The sequence below is a fragment of the Rhyacophila brunnea genome, unplaced genomic scaffold, assembly GCF_057557595.1.
Source record: "Rhyacophila brunnea isolate RB1 unplaced genomic scaffold, BYU_Rbru_1.0 scaffold_23, whole genome shotgun sequence".
Taxonomy (NCBI): domain Eukaryota; kingdom Metazoa; phylum Arthropoda; class Insecta; order Trichoptera; family Rhyacophilidae; genus Rhyacophila; species Rhyacophila brunnea.
In genome coordinates this window covers 978,046-999,501 of record NW_028232893.1, presented here as the reverse complement: position 1 = coordinate 999,501, position 21,456 = coordinate 978,046, and the positions used below count along the sequence as shown (strand labels likewise).

Sequence of the window (21,456 nt, the reverse complement as noted above, 5' to 3'; positions counted from 1 at the left end):
TATTTTTTAATTGTTCTAGAATGGTATAATGATTATATTATTAAACGCCACAATATAAATTGAATAATTATAAATCATTATAAATGTAAATATAATCAATTAATGCAGTGCGGCCAAAAAAATTTGAATAGGCCTCAAACCCCCTGTTGTAACCTGCGTATCTGTGTATTATTTTCCAGAAAATTAGGAGGACTGGTGGTGACACACGCCACGGAAGCGACGCACCTGGTAATGTCGCAGCTGGTCCGCACGCCCAAGCTGATCGCCGCCCTCATCACCATCAGACACGCCGTCTCCGTCGACTGGGTCACCGAGAGCGCCAACATGTCCGCTTTCGCTGACGAAAACCGATTCCAACTCAACGATAAAACTTTCGAGGAGACCTACAACTGCGACATACCCAGGATTATCGCCATGGGAAACGACAGACGGAAGTTATTCGAAAGTATCACGTTCTACATGACACCGTGCGTTACCCCCAGTCGAAGTTCTTTGACGGAAATGATCGAATTGTGTGGTGGAAAGGTGGACAAGAATAGAAAGTCCTTCGTAGCGATTCAAGAAATGCACAAAGAGAGGCCCAACAGTTATCTGGTCTTGACTGTCCCCAATGACTTGCATTTGGTGTATTACCTACTCCAGGCGGAGAAGAATTTGAATATTGTTTGCAATACGGAGTTAGTGCTCTCTTCGATCATGCAGCAGAAGTTGGAGGTGGAACATTATCTGGTGAAGATGAATTGATTTACGGTTTCGCGGGCCATTTCTGTCGACAGTTCGATAGATGCGTCCGATTGAACGATAAACATTTTGATCCGACGAACGGTTCTATGTCACATTTCGGCAACTTGTAATTATTCGTGTATTATTATGTATGTACATAAAATTTACTATGTGTTCGGAAAAAATCACTACTGATTTTTGAAAGTTCAATTCGGTGCGTCCAATTGAACGAACAATGGTTCTATGTCACATTCTGGCTACAGTAATGATCTATGTACGTAACATGTCGTGTAGTATTCGTAATAAAAATAGTACTGATTTCTGTTGTCAGTTCTGTAATATACGTCCGATCGAACGATAAATATTTTGAACTGTCAATGGTTTTATGTCACATTTTAACAATTTGGAGTTAGTATAATAACCATTTGTACGACACATTTCCTAGAATATTTTGTTGGAAATGAAAGTCGATTTCTAATGAATGTTCAATAGAGACGTTTGATTAACCCAGCGATTCACAACTGGGTCTGCGAGAGTTCGGAAAAGCTCACAATAAAACCTTTTTGCCAATAGGTTAAAAGTAAACACATGACTTGCATTTAAGCAATTGAGTGTTGCAAACACAACAGATTAATAAATAGAATTCCAATCAATACGTTTTGAATGTGTGAGTGTCATACGAAAGTGAACCACACATAGACGTGCAATAGTGTGTGTTGCAACTTTCAAACACACCAATATTGAATAAGCGTTAGTGCATAAACCGAGAGCAGTGGTCAGAAAGAAGTATTCTTTACACGTGTTTAAGTTTTTCCCATGTTCTTCCACACTCAAGATCGGTTGGCTGTTACTCCACATCCGTTAGGCAGTTATATCTTGAGTTCCCTGGTTGGAAAGTAAAGTTTGTTAGGTGAGGATATCACATAATAGTTATTATGCATTGAACTAGATGTGAATTCTACTTAGGAAAAAAAATTTTACAGCTATACGAAGGAATAGAAATTGCGGAATTCAGTTGCATTAAAAACTGTTATATTATATTTTCTAATACATACGTATTTATAGTGCCTGTACATGTGCATGAATTTACTGGCAACAATATTGTGTAAATTTAACTATCATAACAATAACGGTTTACACACAAAAATGCTGACTGTCTCGCCAATCTCATTCTTCAAGCATAAGCGAACGCGTTGTTATTGTAAGGTGCTATTTGACTGCCTGTAAAAATTGGTAAACGGAAAAATGCTCTGCGTGGTGTAGTTCATATTTTTTTCCGGCAGGTTCGCCACTATCGTACTACTGCGCAGGCGCAGATCAAAAAACAACTGTCACATGAAAATTCATATAATCTTGCAACTGCAGGATAATACATGTTTACACGTACATTTTCTTGTTATGGCCGCGATAATACTTACTGTCAGCATTAAATCCATGCACGTGTAAACGGGCTATTACTTATTATTATTTACTTAATTATTACTTCTGGCAGTGACATACTGTGCTGGAAATCAATTAGTGCGTTGCTTAGTGCAAGGCATTCTAAATGGGCGACAGATAAAATATGAATAACACATCTTTTGATGGTAGATTACGTGAAGTTTACAAAATTTTTGCCTGTGGCACTAATATCCTTGTTTGTAAAGGTGTAAAGATTTCCTGTGCATATATCTGTTTAAAATGGCAACACAGGAATTATATATCTGTTTAAAATGGCAACACAGGAATTCCAGTAGGTAATGATTTTAGATAACACACAGTTTCAAGGTTGCTGTCTCTTTCTACACAGCCCAACCACCACAGTGTAGGTGTCCTGACCTGCATTTCTCTCGTATGTACGTATGTAGTTCACCGTATCACAATTCACCGTGACCTGTTGTATCGGAAACAGACAGACGTATAGCATTGAGATCAAATTCATGTTCAAATAGATACGTAATAAACCCACCGTAATACAAGGGAAAGAGAAGGAAATAGGTATGTAAGTAAATTAGTAATACAAATATTTATTTAGAATTCTGTATGTTTCAAAAGTAGGTGCTCATGAAATGCACCACGAGCAATGTGTAATTTTTTTTTATCTCAATGCTATACAGCCACCTGTTTCCGGAATGACAGCTTACGGCAAACTGCATACGTACAATTTACATGACTGTAACTCCTTTCCCTAGCCTCGTGCGTGATTGGACGTCTTCCTTGAAGCGTGGCCTCACCGTCACTTTTAAGAGGATAAGTGGATCATTGTACAATGTATACGCATATAATTCGCGGTCGTACTTTCCTTGCATACATGTCTGAAGTCCCATATCTTTAAAAATGTTCAGCTTTCTTACATCTTTTTTTAAAGACACTTCTCAAATCCAAGTGGACCGGGTGAGGATTTTGTATTGATTTTTTTAGTTTTCTTTGAGAGGAATGTGAAATGACATCTTCAGAAGATAGCTTAGAGTACTATTTTTTTTGGCGGCTTTTTCCATAGTGATGACTACCTCTTTTATGACTGGTTCTGATCTTGCCAGTATACCCATATCATCGTTAAATCTGAAGAGCATTGACATATGAACGTGACATTCTTTCTATTTCCTGAAGAATGATTTGAAATGTTCGACAGTTAACAGTTCAATCAATACATCCGATTAAATAATTCATCTATCCACTCGTAAGGCGGAAGCTTGTCGTAACTTATTGTCATTGAAATACGGCAAACTGGAGTGCGGGAAAACATTGAATAGAGGAATGTTTAATGTGATGTTTCGGTAATTTTGTATGAGCATTTTTCAGGACCTGACTAATTGATACATGAGGGAAAATAATAGATTGAGGAACGATCGATCGGAATTAAATTGTATAAAAAATCAACTTAACTCTTGCATACAAAATACAAACTTTGCCCACTTGTCAACCCAAAAAGAGACCATGGCAAAATGATGTCATAGGTTTATCATCCCTGCAGGGCTATTCTAACATAATATTATCACTTGACACCATAATCAATAAAAAAGTGATAAATATGATATTTCGTATTCAGGCAGTTAATTACACCGGGAAGTTAACTGTCAGGCGCAGTGTTGCCAACCGTACTATAATTATAGTATTTGTACTATAATTTTGGTCCGCATACTATGTACGATATAAGACAGGTATAGTACGCCCAATATACTATAATTTTGAATATTGGAAAAAATATGTAAAAAGTACTAAAATTTTGATATTTTCGTTCGATAAATTGGTGCAAAGTACTATAATTTCGAAAGATTTGGAGAACTTGGGAAAAATTTGCTCGAAAAACGTAAAAAAATCTCTTGACTTCGGTTTAAAATGAAATTTCTTGAATTCTTCGGTAAGCATTTTTGGTCGGAAGAGGTACCTAAATAAAAAAGGGTCTCGGAATTTCTCAAATTCTCCATTTTTTTTTCTGAGAAACAAAAAAGTATACCTACATTTACAATAGATAACGCGTACTATATTTTTTCACCAAATACTATAATTTTGGAGGCTCTGTACTATAATTCCACTTTGAAAAGATGGCAACACTGTTCAATCGTGATGTTTTTTAACACGGCTGGTCATGCGAACTGTCAAATGTCATTGGATAGTACTGCAAAATATTTTTAACATCTCTTTCTTGAACATACATAATTCTGAAAACACTCATGAGAAAATATTGGCAATAGAAAAAATCTTTTTTGAAAAAAGTAAGACACCCGGCAGGAATCGAACCTGCGTCTCTTGGGTATCGCGCTCTGTGCCCTAATGCTATTAGCTATAATTTCTCATGAGTGTTTTCAGAATTATGCATGTTCAATAATTAGAATGGTACATTCTTAAATCTTGTGAATTATTCGTTGAATAAAAGAAATATTTAACGTCTTACTTGATTCCGATTAGATGAATTTCGAATCAAATAAGACGCAGTGCCGTGTGTTAACAATTATTGTAGAAAATTACCTTGTTTATGGAATTGCTCCGAGCGATATCCGTGTTATTTTGGAGCAATAAAAATAACGGAAACGTGTTAATTATTTAGAATAGCCCTGCAGATTTCTAACATAGTAAATTAAAATATAAAGATTATATTTTTTTGTGTAAAATATTCATGACACCGACACCAGTGCTACCAATTATGGTGCCGGAAGATGTCTATTATTTTTCATATAGCCATTATTACAATCCTACAAATTTATCTAAAGAACGGTTAAAAATGGAACTATGAACTACCATATGGACGCCATTTTGAAAACGTCATTCGTCATGTCAGATTCTGTCCATTTGCGAGTCTTGATTGGGGGTAGTTTTGGACTGTGGCTCACCCATCCATTCTTTAGATAAGTTTGTAGGTCTGTACATTTTTTTTTTTAGTGAATTGTGCAATCTATATTTCAAACGATTCTAATAAGGTGTATTGGTCGGTGTAAGGGAATAAATAGGTACATACTGTGAAGTGAATTTTTTAAACTGTTGTGAGAGAAATCATAGAATGTTGTATTTGTGTGTTTAGATTGAAAAAATTGTATGAAATCGCAATAATTTTATGATCTATCGTCGTTGTGAATATATAGAACTGTACTATAGATAAGTATTCGATGTATATTGAAATATGTTAAGAAATTATTAAAATACTATGTCAATAGTGTACAATACTAAACGTAAAATAGTTCTATGGTTGTAAAAAATTATCGGTAGATTGTGCGTGCGTGCGTTAACATTTCTTTTAGATACATGAAATCCATTTAACTTGAGGTAATTGCCATAACCTCAAAGATTTAGAACGTGATAAGATTCATGCATAATAATGATTTAGTGCAGCATTTCCCAACCTTTTTCGGGTTATAGCACAAATTATAAGATTTTCATGACACACCGAAGAAATGGTCCGATGGAAATGGCGCGACCTAGTACTTGCCCTATGCCCCAATACTGTGGCGGAACAGGGTAAAGTAAGTGATAGTTGCTTTCAATCACATAGGTAACATCAACACTATCACTAATTTATATTTTAACACTTCAACATTCGAAAATCTAACTTTTTTTCGTGTCCTGATCCTTCTGTTCGCCATTATAAACCAATCACTTTTTTCAGGCTTTGAAATTAACACTTAACCTATGGCAAGTATCTAACCAGAGCCTAAGGATGCCAAATATCGTCATTGTTTGATAAAAATCAACAAATCTCCATTGCAAAATTTTTAATGTATTGAAAATATCAATATAATATCGTCTTTGTTCTGGCAGAACACACTAACTGGAGAATACTAGTTTTGAGTAATTTGACTTTGAAGTTGTTAAAATGTTTGAAATGGTCTATCATGTGAGTTTACTAAGTAATCGTAAAAAGGATGACTTTAAAATAAAGACTTTATTTATTAAGAAGGTTTCCAGACGGTAATGTTTGAAATAAGGAACATTTTGGTATAACTAACTCAATATGTCATTTTTTCGAATTAGTGTCTTCTGCCAGAACAGTGATGATATGCCAATCATATTTACAAATTATATTGTATGACTATTTTACTACATAAAGTTTATTGTTTTCTTCCTTATGAAGATCGTAAAAAGTAATATTTCGGTAACAAGTAGTAACTACCCCATTTATAAGTTTTGATGTTTCATTATGTAAGGTTTATAGAATAATGTATAATTAACAAAAAAAAGTTAATTTTCTACATCAAAACGACAGTTAAAGCGCATTGACACATTCCAAGTACGATCCAAGTGCACTCGTATGAGACATCTTCATACTAATTATTCCTATCCAAGTTACTTGGACCGCGTCCTACTCATCCAAGTTAGCTTGGATAGGAATAATTAGTATGAAGCTGTCACTTGGATGGCACTCGGTCCAAGTGTACTTGGATCGTACTTAGACCGTGTCAACGCGGCTTTTACCGGACAAAAAGTGATAGAAAATAATCAAAAACTAAAGAAATATTCACAATTTTGTTAAATGTTAACAAACGCCAAAAAAAATTGTGCAACAGGCTACTTTTATTATTTATTACATACATACGAGTACTTATAGAACAAATGTGTGAAGAAAGTATAAAAATTTACATAAATTATATTGGACATTGAATAAAATCCTTTGGCACACTTCTCAATTGCTCGTAGCACAACAGTTGGGAAGTTCTGGGTCAGTGCACATATATTTGTATTCAGTTTTTAATTTATGCTTTTTCTATGCCTCACGATATCACTATGGTAGTATCGACAGGCTGCAGATTTTTAACGACGCGAAGCTCTTGGTAAAATCGCTGTAATATCGATAATTTGTCGTTTAGTATTTCGTAATTATTCAAACAGAATTCTTTGTGTTTAATTTTTTAAATTATGCAAATCAATCGACAGTGGCTAGTAATTTGATTTTAAAGTCGGATGAGATAACTCGTGATAAGTCCTACAAACTTATCTAAAGAACGGTCAAAAATGGAACTATGAACTACCATATGGACGCCATTCGAATGTCAGATTCTGTCCAGTTGCGAGTCTTGATTGGGGGTAGTTTTCGACTGTGGCTCCCCCATCCATTCTTCAGGTAAGTTTGTAGGTCTGTATGTACAGCCTCATAGAGCGAGAAAACTCACTGAAGGCATAGAACCGGTTAATTGAGTTTTGAATATAATCACAGCTGGACTTACGATATCTGTGCCCTTCGATGTATGTATATCAATCAATCTTGTAGTATTTTCAGTTAAATGTTTTTTGCTGCATTTCGTAGGCGTACAGGCAGAAGTCACTAACTCCAAATACACAGTTCTGAGATGATCAATGTTTTGTGTTTTTGTTTTTCTTAAAATGGTTGTAAAATCTTTATTTTTTGAGTTCTTCATTACTTTTATTTTTTTATATGTTCAATAATCTTAAATCGTGACTTATGCCAGTCAAGCAGCATTACTTTTTCTATATAATGACATTAAAATCTCGTCAATATTGGAGTTAGTGACTTCTGCCTGTACGCCCACGTTTTAGTCTGGTAAAAAGTAAATGCATGATGCATTTCAGCAGTGTTTGTTTATGCATTCAGAGATGGATAAAGGACGTTTTTGCATAATATTGAATTAGACTTATTTTCATTATTGCTTAAATAACGTAATGCATAATAGTTACCAGAGCATAAAAATATAATTATATTATATAGATTTCTTTATACTATCTAGAGCAGTGGTTCTCACGTGAAATTTAACTGTGGCCGCACAATTGACATTTACAGTTCTATCGAAACTGGTAGCCGCACCAAATTTCACTTTTGTTGTGATAGAAAAAATTAATGCTGAATTTTATTTACTAAAAAATGGATCAATTTATTTTTCGACAAGTCCATTTAATAAAAGACATTTGAAAATTTTAGTACATATCTATTTATTTAAAAATAATGCAAATGGAAATTCCTCAATACTCTTTTTTTCCAATGCGAGCCGCATGGCTGCTTCTAAGTTTGCATAATATGTCGATATTTGTTTTTTATGAAGTCCATTACACAGAATGATATTTCACAGTATGCAGTAGTAGGAAAAATTGACAATATTAATAAAGCAATTGTTGCCAATTCTTTGAATTGACTTGATTCTTGGTCAACGTATAACTTAGACAAAAAATTTTCAACCGTGGTATTATTAAAATAGGTTTTAAGTACTTGGTCATGACTCATTTCCAGTAATTAAATTAAATACTGAAAATAATGTCGGTGGCTGCAGAAAAATCCTCTGGTGGCCGGACATGAGAACCACTGATCTAGAAATATGTTTTTCTTTTCATATTCTATACCTGAAGTGTCTATTTCCAAATACCGATTACTTCCATAATTCAGTATATAAATGGGTTGACGATAAATTTAATGTCAACACGATTTTTGGTAGTTCTCCACCCCATCTATCCCCGTCGTCTCAATAGGCGCGTACTGACTGAGCGAGCAACCTCGCGTGGTCACTTCACCATAGATAATATACGAAAAAGCCACGCGAGGCAAAATGCTCAGTCAGACAGTACACGACTCACCCGAGGCAAACGCACGCATCGCCTAGCCCGAGCGTTGCCGCGACCGATCCAATCGCTGTCGGTTTATCGATGCTCGAAGGTGCTGTGCGCGGCTACCTCGTGTGACTTTGTTGTTAATTTTGTTCGCACAGCGATTTTTGCAAAGCAAATGCCCAAAGCAGCCTTGCGAGGCTGCTCGCTCAGTCAGTACGCAGCTAATTCGTGGAAAAACAAAATATTTTACCAACTTATTTGAAAACAAATTCGTTGAAAATTATGGCTTTCAGTATTTAACCCCCCCTATCCCCCCATTACAAATCATTATATTATGAGATCCCCTCTTTCCTTTTAAAGCGTGACGTCTTTATCGATGACCCCTAAATGGCATTTTTATGTTTCAACGTGAATGATTGGTTTTAACATCGGTTTCTTTTTTCCGTTGTATTGTATCTTCAAATAAGAGCAATATGCCCATTTTTGTTTGTCTATAAACCAATTGTAATACATATAAAATGAATTAAATTCGACTTTGGTATTTATTTGTATCTGTTTAATTTATCGATTTCTATTGTCATTAAGTTTTAAAATGTTTTTTTTTTGTATGCTTTTGAGGGTTTTGGAAGTTGTATTTATACATAGAATGTGCACATATTTTTTGTTAGATTTCATATCATATGTGAGTTTCTGTGAACAGATGCCTGCACTATTTATTGACTTGGAGTATTATCAAAATGGTATTGTACTAACGATTCATAATATATTATTTAATGTTTGTTTTTTTTTTGTTTTGAGACATCTCTTGGGTCAAAATGATTCTATATAAAGGTAATATTATATTTTATTCAATGTACATAATAGTGTCAGCAACACTGACTATATAATATACCTATCACATGAGGCGACCAATAAATATATGTAATTCTCATAAAACTATTGCATACATTTTATTTTTAGTAACTAACTAATACCGGGCATCAACGTAATCACACTTTCCAATATCAAAATAACTGTTTCATTTGGGCATACAATAATGCGTTAAAATGATAACAATTCTAACACCAGTTAAAGTCAAATAAAAGAACACAGAGTCTTGGAGTCATCCGTAGTGTGTAGTTCGGCCAAGTCTAACGTCACTTCTTGTACTACTGTGTGACGAGAGTCTGCTTTTCCGCACTCTTATCTCCTGCAGGCCTATGAAGTCACCCGACGACATGACGTAAGCCAATACACGCTCGTGACAAGCCGCCCAACGCACACTGCTCACCATAGATATTAATATGCTGAAACACCTATTTGTGTACGGGGACTACCGATAACGCCAGTATTTTAGTAGCGTTATTTTCTCGAATGCTATTATCACTCCGGTAGTACGTCACAATGATGTCATGTCGACCGGACGACTTTAACTCGCAAGTTCTAACATAAGGCCCCTGGTCATTCTCAAAGTCTTACTATTCCGTTTCTACACATGCATGGATGATGGCAGCACGTATAGTCGCGACCTCAACAATAAAATACAAATGTAAACATGTATTATCGTACTAGTTGCAAGATTGCATGCATGAATCAAAAAAGTTTGGAAGCTTCTGAATTTTCACGCGACAGTTGGTTTGTTCTATATCTGCACTTGCGCAGTAGAACGACAGTGGCGAACCTGCTGGTAAAAAAATGAACTACGCGCAGAGACTCATTTTGAGTTGAACCGATTTTCACTACTTGTCAAATAGTACTATAAAATGACAACATCGCTTCTTACTTACTCTTGAAGAATGAGATTGGTGAGACAGTCCGCACTTTTACATGTAAAGAGTTATTATCGCGATAGTTTAAAATACACACTATTGCTGCAAGTAAATCCATGTACGTGTACAGGCGCTATACTACCGCACACACAGTTTCAACGCAAGCATTTGTTCTGGTTGCTTTGAGCCTTCATAAGGTGTCCTAACTCACTATCGTAAAGCAACACTTTCAGAATACAAGTATCTTAACAGGCGGCATTTGGTTTTAACTGAGTTCAACCATCAACCATGAGTTCCAGACACTCCTCATAGAGTCAAATGATACTCCATCAATTTCCATTCGAATATGGAGGTGTCGTCTCCCGTGATGTGACCCCCAAGTATTTAAAGCTGTTGACACTCTGTTACCTGAGTACCTGTTACTGAAATTTGCATCGAGATAAATGCTATTGCACAAAATATTTATTTTCAAATCAACGTGAGACAAATGATGTAATTTATCAAATCCTTCCAAGTAAAATTTGAAAAAATAATGAAGATCCACATTACTCTCAGAGTTCTGAACTGAGCACCATTGCTGTGGTTACATAAATCGTCGTTGCGCCTTCAAAATCGGCTATGTGCATTAATTTCACAAAACCTTTGCACCAAAAATTTTATAATAATTCCTTCTATACCGAGGAAAAAATATAATAATTATGATAAAAGGTATTCTGGAATTGATTAAAAAAATATTTCGATGTTGTAGGCGACAGGCATTGTAATTGGCATTGTTTTTAGCCTCCTGTAAAGTTTTGAAAAATACACAGCCGATTTTGAAGGCGCAACGACGTTATTTAAGAAAAGACCACTTTAGAGGTGTTTACCTCAGTTGATATCAAATTATCTGCATAATAATTATTATATTTCCTGGTACCTTTTTCAATTACTGAACCAAAAGACATTATCATAATAATAAATTATGACTTCCTTAATTTTGAAACGGAAAATTACTAATATATTTGTAAATATAAGATGTCTATTAACTACTACGATATAATTTTATTTTTTTATTGAAATGGTTGTATATAATTAGTTAATATTATATCATATGGTTGATGTTGTATTTTTTTTTGCGTTCCAGGGTTGAATTTTGAAGATATCAAAGCCATCTTTTTGCTATACACTGTAAATAATAAATAATATGAGAAAATGTAATATGATATTATTTTTATCTTCATGTATTATGTATATCTTATAGTTTTTTTTTTTTTTGTTGGACATATAAATTTTAATTACCCAGTGATTTCTATAGATTTTGCCATTATTCTATTGTTTTTCAACTTTCGTACTAAAGCGACACTATTGACCGATTAGTCTGTTGAATTGTGGTTTTATATGATTGTCGAGTGACTATCTGTTTAGCGAACGACCTATTGCCATTTTATAAGTTTGGCGACATCTAACACATTTCATATTTACTTCGTTATCCATTGGTTTTTTTTTCTTTCAGTATTATGCCCAATATGCATTTTTCCATGCCACATTCATTGCGTTACTCTTTTATTTTATTTAGATATCTTATTTATTAAGCATCCATGGTTTCTGTACATACGTGAGTATTGGGTTAACTATGAGAAAATATGCCGTTACTAAAACAATGAATTGTTACCCTCTCTGTAGGCTATACAAAATTTGAGAATCTGGAATCGTTGGTTCGTTTTGCCATCCAAAAGACTCACAGCATCCGCCTCCGACACCACATTTTAAAATCATTCTAGCCGCTTCCTCTGCCTTAACCCTTTCAAGTCATCAATCAGAGACATAATAATATATATCTTCTGGAAGAAGAGTTGTTTTGAATGGCATAGTCTATGGAAATTTATTTAGACAAAAAAATCAATGAAGGTCAGAATTAAAATATGTAGTGTTTTTTTGTTTAGTGTTGTTTATATCTTCAACTATTGTATTACCAATATTTTTTATAATAGATGTGACATTTAAGAATTTTATACATACTATACAAAGCTATAAGAATAAATAACATGTTCTTTATAAAAAAAAAACATTAGTATAATAAATGTATACCGATGTTTTTACTGTGGATTATTGTTTTATTTACGATTTCCTTATCCTTTTCTCTTCTACACTTAGGTAAATTTATATTTATAAAGTTTAGTGGGCACTTATAGAGGTCCTTAAAAATCAGCTCTGTTGTCCGTTCAGTCAAGGTTTCCGATTTGGTCCATTCAGTTTTTAAACGGCGGTGTATTTAGACGATCAGTAGTTGTCCTTGCAGTTGCCAGGTCAGTTCGGAATCGGCGGTGTACATTTATATATTTTTTATCCACTAAAAATTTATATTATTTTTATAATTACTTTCTAAACATATTGGTCGATGTAATGCAGTACCTATATTTAAAGAAATTATAATTCAGTCCAAATTAGAAAAGTAGTATTAAAAATATGGCAACATACTAATTTACACGTAAATTTAACTGGCAACTCTAAAAACGGATACAATAACTGATAGAAAATCCATCCTGTCTTGTCTCTGTTTTGGTTTCAGTCGGCCGCTTCAGTTTTGCATTTACACGTCAGTTTAACGGACAGCTCGACGGAAACGGAGACTGATTGGATAGCAAAACTGATTGTTTAAAAACACCTTCCGACATCATGTAGGACCTTAAAATCTCACCTCCAGCGTTTGTCACTGCCAGATGTATTCATTTTAGTGTGTAGCTGAAAAAAAGTGCTCGGACTTACGCGACTTCAAATTTAATTTTGTTTTGTCTTCAATATTTTGCTGATAAAATAATGTAAAAAAAGACAACATGCAATTTTATTGAACTAGCCGCGGAATTGATCCTGCGACGCACGGCTTCATAGACGGCCAGCCGCTCTACCAAATTAGCCACAGTGAGTGCTGTAAAAAGCATGTGACATACTATGAGGCGCCCGGTTCCAAAAACCGTTATTTACATTTTTTTGAAAAATCATAGATTCGATTTTGTTCATAATATGATGAACGAAATCGAATCTTGCTTCAGAAGAGTCGATCCATGCATTTATTTCGTTTCTAAAACCGCTATTTACCACCATTTTTACTGTTCAAAAACATGTCCAGTTCCAAAATCTGTTATACAGTAAAACCTCGTTAGAAAGTACACTGTAATTCGAAATTTTCCTGAAAAAAAAACCATACCTTTAGTTCGAATTTCGTAATTCGAAATGATTTCAGAGTCCTGGCATATAAAAATATTCAATAAATCGTAATCAAGTACAGTATTTCATGAGCCAGTCATTGAAAATTATGACAGACTTTTATTAAAATATCAAAAATTTACTTATTTTATAAGGTAATAAAAATAATACTGACATTTTATGACCCAATTCGGTAGGCACATCTATGATCGGAAACGAAATTAATGAAAATCAAAAAAAAAAATATTTGAAAATTTTAATATTTCACCCCCATACATTTCGTAATTCAATTTTCGGTCCCATGGAATTCGTATTAACAAGGTTTTACTGTATGCATGACCATCATGGTTCCAAAAACCGTTATTTGATCGTCCATTTCCAAAAACCGTTTTATTGTATAGAAGTTGTGAAGCGATAAGATGATACAGTTCCAGAATCCGCCATATTCATATTCTTACAAAACAAGACGTAATGACTTAATTATAATAAATTTCTATTGTATTATACGGTTGTATCCTACAGCTGAATACTTGTTAACTTATGTTATTTATTACACTAAATTTATTAGGCATCCTACAGCAAGTCATAACACCCATAACAAATAGTTATAATGGTGTTAGTTAGAGTTTGTCCTTGCAAGGCGCGACGTCGTGACATTCCATTCCCATGATAAACATTTTTAACTGTTTTTTAGTGAATCACTTATAATTTTTGTATAATGAACACAGTTGTTTCGAACAATGCGTCCCATTAATTCCCATTAGGTACTGTAGAAATAAGTCTACCAAATTACATCCTACGAATAATGATTGCTTTATAATAATTATTGACCTAAGAATAAGGTAGTGTTTTTTTGAAATACGCCATTTCTTTTGGCCATCAGCTGATGAGGAATTATGTGGAATTCTATCATAAAATTCTCGAGATATCCATTGTTTCATGGTGGTTTTGCCTCGAAGCTCTGTCAGCTTGGCCTAATAGAATCTCCGACTTGCTTATATGCCGAATTGCAGGATGCCGATCACATCCTCTATTCATCTACGGGGGAAAATTTGTCAGCGCTTTTAAAAAGTTTGCGGCATTTTACAGTGAGCGAGAAGGTCGGAGGTCCACTGTTTGGAAATCTTCATCGGAGAACTTCGCCTTATAACGTAGATAACCAGCGTCATCTTAAGATATAAATAAAAAAGGTGTGCCATCAATATTCTTTTTTCGAGCCACAAAAGGAGCTGAAGATGATGCATACAAAGAGCAATAATAATTGTTTATATCATTTAACTTCATGTTCATAACTTTAAAAGGCTTGTTTCTTTTACATGTCCCTACAAACTGAACCCAATCCTATGGAGTAACAATTATTATCTGCATACCGTTCAGCATCTTTTTTGACGTTATGTTATGTGGTCAGTGTCGATCTCCATGTGTGTATGGCCTCGTAATAGGAATTTATGATTTTCAGCGTAGGAATGGTTTTCAGAAACCAGGTATATGAAAAAACAATCACGAAACGACCACGCACTCCGGCTCTGATGCCACTACATACAATTATTGTCCGTGAGTGAAGCATTCCGATCTACGCGTAACACGTCGTCCGCGCCAACCTGCCGGTTAAAATTATTTGCATCTAACTTTGCCATTTGACTTTCGATCAAGCTGAAATAAACGCCAATATTTTTTAAATGTACACATTCTAGCGACATTTTCAATAAAAAATGGGGGTTGCAGCATTAACTTTCGCTTTTCAAGACCTTGTACGCGGCGACTTTTTTTCCGCAAAAACCGTAAAACTGTCCCCGGGGTGCAACGGGTTAAATCTGAAATTTGAGACCCCGACCACGCACTCCGGCTCGTCGACCCCCGTCTACTGTCCAAATTTTGTCGAAATCCGACTGCGCGTGTGGATTTTTACAAAGAAAAACGAAAATTATAGTATAGATAATAATAAATGTACCTACCTAACGTTTGTTGGACTTCCGTGTTTATGGAATTATTATCTTCTTCTTTCTTCTTCTTTGTCCATATCCGCCCCTTAATTGGAGCATATGGACACCACGCAGCGCCTCCAAGAATCCCTGTCGCTCGCCAGTCTTCTTGCTTCGTTCCAGGTCAAACCAGCATCCCGTAGCTCCGCCGTATACACTCTGTAGATTCTATTTAGCGGCCTTCCAGGTCGCCGGAATCCGGTTGGCTTAAAGAACAGGCAAGCCAGGTTAAAGTTCTCTTCTGGCATCCGCAGCACGTGGTGAGATGTCCGGGGTTCCAGCGGCTAGCTCAGGTGTCCATCGAACCCCGGATTCACAAAAAAGAACGATATATTTATGTTTGTTAGGTTAAATAAAACACTAAGTCTTTCTTGTGTGGGTCTTAGCGTTATATATTTTAATATTTAGTTGGACAACGTTATTTTGTAGTCTTTTACATATTTTGTTTTTATAATCAGTTTCGCAGGTCCGTACACGGTTTACAAAAGACGCTTACTAACTTTTTTTTTCTTTTTAAATTTCCCATACCCATGCCGACCAGCAAAAAGGACTCTTGTGATTGGCCAAATTTTATCGCGTGATCCTTTTGATTTGACGAATCACGAGGACCACCTCGGCGCAGGCGCGCGGTGATTTCAACGTTGCCGGCAAAATTTATTAGATTTAAATACTTTAATAATAAATATTTTATACATTATATTTAGTCTTAAAATTATCTCTTTCATCCATCATCATTTATACTTTTTAAATCAAATTAAATTTATCTTAATTACACCTCCGCCCAGTATATGATTTTCACACACCGGACAAAGGCCTTTACTTATGAGCAAGGAATCAGATTAGATGTTTTATGAAGCCGTTTCTAGAGGTCAGGGTTACGTTTCGACTTATGACTACTAAATGATTATTTTACACCGGGAGAAGCCTGCCTGTAACAGGGGTGTATCAGTGGCCGAGCCACGTCCAACGTCGCCTCTATACTTTCAGCGTGATGAGAGGCTGCTTGGTGCGTTCTCTTATCTCCTCGTTGCTTCTAAAGTCATACCACCGCACACCCAGTATTCGTCGCAAACATCTGTTTTCGAAGCTCAGTATACGGTTGCTCTGAGCCTTCGTAAGGTGCCATGATTCACTACCGTAAAGCAGCACCGTCAGAATGCAAGCGTCGAATAGGCGGCATTTGGTTTTGACCGAGTACAATCGTGAGTCCCAGACATTTCGCATCGAGTTGAATGTTGCTCCAGCCATTCCCATTCGGATAGCGAGCTCTTTCTGCAAAATGCCGTGATGTGTACCCCCAGGTACTTGAAGCTGTCGACGCTCTCGATGTTTTGTCCATCGCTAATCAGAGGGAAATCTGGATCAGGACAGGTGATATTGCACAAGACGTTGGTTTTCTTCGCGTTGATTTTCAAACCAACGCGAGAGGAGTTGTTATGCAACCTGTCGATTGTCTCTTGAATGCCCTCGATTGAGTTGTCGAATAGGACAGCGTCATCGGCGTTATTATAATGATTTATAAACATTTTTCTTAGAGCATAAACATCGTAAAAAGGACACCCGTTGTTTATGCACTAAAGTGAATTGGACTTCAGTGATTTTTTAATTAGCTATATCGGTTAATTTACTACTTATGGACTTCAGTATTTCATTCATTTGTGTAATGAAATAAAATAAAATTTTCTGCATATTTAACTCAGAAACGGTAAAAACTGGACTTCCGTGGTTTATCCTCTAATGCAGTGCTCTGCAACCGGTGTGCCGCGAGACGATGCTAGGTGTGCCGCGGTGCAATAGCCAAATTTGCGTACATGGCTGGTAATATATTTGAGCACCAAAAACCGAGCAGCAAACATAGTTATTTCTTACATTACAGTTCCAAAAGTCGCTATATGACCAATACTGTTCCAAAGTCCGTCTTTTGATTTTTTAAATTCATTTATTGCTTAAAATATTTGGAGTACATATGAATTTTGTTTTTAATTAAGTAGGTTCTATATTGTTTTAAACAATGAAGTCTTTAAATAACTATTTCAGTGATAAAAAAACAGTCAAAATCGTTTTACGCGGTTTTCTCAAAAAGAGCAAAATGAAATAAGGCAGATTTTGGAACTGGACGCCTCATAAATATTCAAACCATACTAGACACAAATAACATAGCAGACAGATCAAACACCTGTAAGGTAAAACTGTCATTGATAGATTATAATTAATTATTGTATCATACTTTCCCTGGTTGGGCCAATTATGGTTGCTGTCATCCTTATTTTTCCCACCTACCTCATGAGATACCCGGGGTTCCAGCGGCTAGCTCAGGAAGTCCATCAAACCCCGGATTCACAAAAAAAAAAAAATTAAACGGTTGGAGTATAAATAAAACTCGGTCTTTCGTGTTCGTGACGTGGTCTTATATTTTCTTATGATTTTTAGTTTCACAAATTTATCTGGGTTTTTACGATTATAGTCGCAGGTCCTATCCTATTGGAAAAGGGACGCTTACCAACTTTTTTTTTTTTTAAACTTCGCGTACCCACGCCATTCTACAAAAAGGACTCTCGTGATTGGCCAAATTTTATCGCATGATTTTGATTTGACGAATCACGAGGACCACCTCGGCGCAGGCGCGCAGATATTTCGACGTAGCCGGCAAGTGCGGCAAAATTTATTATTTTTGAATCCTTATATTTAGTCTTAAAATTATCTCTTTCATCCATCATCATTTTTACTTTTTAAATTAAATTAAATTTATCTTAATTACACCTCCGCCCAATATGCGATTTTCACACACCGGACGAAGGCCTTTACCTATGAATAAAAAATACTTACGTGGTTGAGCAAGGAATCAGATTAGATGTTTTATGAAGCCGTTTCTAGAGGTCAGGGTTACGTTTCGACTTATAGCTACTAAATGATTATTTTACACCGGGAGAAGCCCGCCTGTAACAGGGGTGTATCACTCAGATCTCTAGTTATTGTCGCAAGACCAAGTGACCATCAGTTACGGGTCATCAGTCGACCGTGATTGTAGAACATTCAGTTAGCTAAAGTTACCTCAGGACAACGGGTGCGTGTAGGCTTGTTACAGCTAAGCCACTGTTTAATGATTATAGACTGATTCAGAAGTTATTTGTGGACCACGACCAGGTCAGCTTGATATAGTGTGACTGTTGTCCAAGCGATACTTCTGAATACATGGCAAGCTGTGATACCGGCTCTTGTCATTCATCAAAAGTGTACTGTCAAGTGCTGCACACTGGGTAACCTAACAAATACCGCGCGAGTGATGGTGCAACTAGACATCAGAGCCAGCCTCAACAGTGATAAGGTTAGTGCCTGGCATCCTAACAATACCCCCCCTAGCATCCACATACGCTATCACAATCATTCTGTCACAAAATTACAGTCCACTATGAAGAGCGCAACCAATTCCTTTTAATAGTTTTATTTTTCCGGTATGGCATATGCTTTTCAATAATGGCCTAAATCACTCATACGATTTTTAATGTTATTTATCATCGGTGAGGTGTTTGTTTAGATTTTGTAGGCATGGGGTAGGTTACAATAATCGTGAGGTTTCTATGATTCGAAGAGATATCACTGCCTGATCTGTGCCGGTAGGTTTTGTATGGTGATGATACACCCCTGTTACAGGCGGGCTTCTCCCGGTGTAAAATAATCATTTAGTAGCTTAAGTCGAAACGTAACCCTGACCTCTAGAAACGGCTTCATAAAACATCTAATCTGATTCCTTGCTCAACCACGTAAGTATTTCTTTTTAATTTAAAAAGTAAAAATGATGATGGATGAAAGAGATAATTTTAAGACTAAATATAAGGATTTAAATATAATAAATTTTGCCGCGCATTGTGCGTGAAATCCTCGCGCGCCGGCGCCAGGGTCAGGCTCGTGATTCGCCGAATCAAAGATCACGCGATAAAATTTGGCCAATCACGAGAGTCCTTTTTTTGCTGGATGGCGTCGGTACGAGGAATTTAAAAAAAAAGAAAAAAGGATGTAAGTAAGCGTCCCCTTTCCGATAGGTACGGACCTGACGACTACAACTGTAAAAATCCCAAATATAATTTGTAAAACTAAAAATTAAGAAAATATAAACAATATCACGTTACGAGCACGAAAGACCGAGTTTTATTTATACGCCAACCGTTTAAACATCTTTTTTTTGTGAATCCGGGGTTCGATGGACTCCTGAGCTAGCCGCTGGAACCCCGGGGATCTCAATGGCGCCCTTGGCAACGTGAAGCTCGAAGAATCGCATGGATTCTTCCGAACCCGCGAAATAAAATTTACGCCCGCGAACGCTAAATAAAAGTTTACGATCCAGGAGCCGGAACAACCAAGAAATGGTTAACTAAAAAGCGGACTCCGACGTAACCCTTATCGAAGAAGAAGTGCTGTCTCCAACATCAAACCGGGAGGGCCCTCTGGTGTTCGAAGACAGTCCACATACGGAGCTGACCGCGCCTAGCGTCGTGCTGGAGACCGTAGCACCAGCGCGTCTCCAGTACGACGAATGGCTGCACAAATCCCACCTATGGAGACCAGTCACATCATCGACGGTATCCAGCGAGGAGGGCTCGTAGAGGCCACGGCCCACTCACGACGAAAAACGGCGAGCAAAATGCCGATTTTCCTAGGGTATCACTAACATGTGTACCCTAGTCGACCACGGGATGTTCGGTGAGGAAAGAAAAAGGAAACGCGAGGCTAGGGAGCCTCACAAGAGGGCTGAGAAGGCGCGCAAGCTGAGATGAATCGAAGAAGCTGTACGGGCGCAGGCTCGACCACGAGGAGATGAAGCAGGACCAGTCGCCAACCCTCTAGTCAAGGGTGAACGCCGAGTTGCTGTTGGAAGTTTCAGTGTAAACAGTGTAGTTAAAAGTGAAGATAATAATCGTAAATATCCGGAAATTCTTCTAATACGGATAAAAAGTTAATTAAGGACCCACTTTCTGAGCCCTATAATCTTAAGTTCGTTAGTAAGAAAAATGTACATTCTAGTTTTAAAAATAACGCTCCGCAAAGTGACGCCAATTCTTTCCGTTCAAATAAAGTAAATATGAATGAATTCGAAAACATTAACATTGAAAATCGCAAACAATTTTATAAACGGGAAAGACGATATTCTACAGTAGCGCGAAACCTGTTTCAAAGTTACGCCGTGTTAATAATTTGAATCCAAAGAGAAACGAGGAAAATAGTACACTACCGTCCCTATTATTTCTTTACAAATTACCAATCGTAAATTTAACACAGCGAAAACGGAACGGGAATAATAAGGCGTCACTCGACAAAGTGTTAGTTGTTATGTTAAATTTTAATAATAAGTTAAAATTAGGTATAAAAGGATGAAAGTAGAGATTGTATGCTTGTGATAAAAAAAAAATGAGTCAATAAGCCGTAAATTTCTCAACGGGGTTTCAATAATAAAAAAAAAAATAATAATAATAAAACGTGAGAGGCACCGTAAATCGGCGCGGCGCGCCTTTGGAATAGGATGTCGGGCGCGTAAAACGAAACAACAATTTTTTTTTAAATAAAATGGGTTTCACTAAAAATAAAGTTAACTACACAGTTTTAAGTGTACTGATTCAGAAATAAATATAATGAGAGGGTGGAATATTTCAATTTTTAATATCAATGTGATTTATACAGTCAATACAATGTTGCAAAATAATTATGGGTATTAGGGTAAAATATTAAAAGTGATAGTAAGTACAATGGGAAGATTTTATATAAAATTAGTAGCTATTTAATGTATGGGGTAGGAGTAATTAATAAAGTAAATTCGAATAAATTTAAAGTACAGGAAGTCTAATGAACGAATAAATTACTAA

At 36.1% G+C, this 21,456-nt stretch overlaps 1 protein-coding gene across 1 annotated transcript in view; it reads left to right on the top strand.

The window, feature by feature from the left end:
* Positions 1–12,513, top strand: part of Ptip (PAX transcription activation domain interacting protein) — a 32,660-nt gene extending 20,147 nt beyond the window's left edge. Inside the window, exon 13 of the mRNA XM_085950466.1 lies at positions 180–12,513. Coding sequence (XP_085806592.1) covers positions 180–744 — 565 coding nt within the window. The 3' untranslated portion in view covers positions 745–12,513. The remainder of the gene's footprint in view (positions 1–179) is intronic.
* Positions 12,514–21,456: the final 8,943 nt, after the last annotated feature.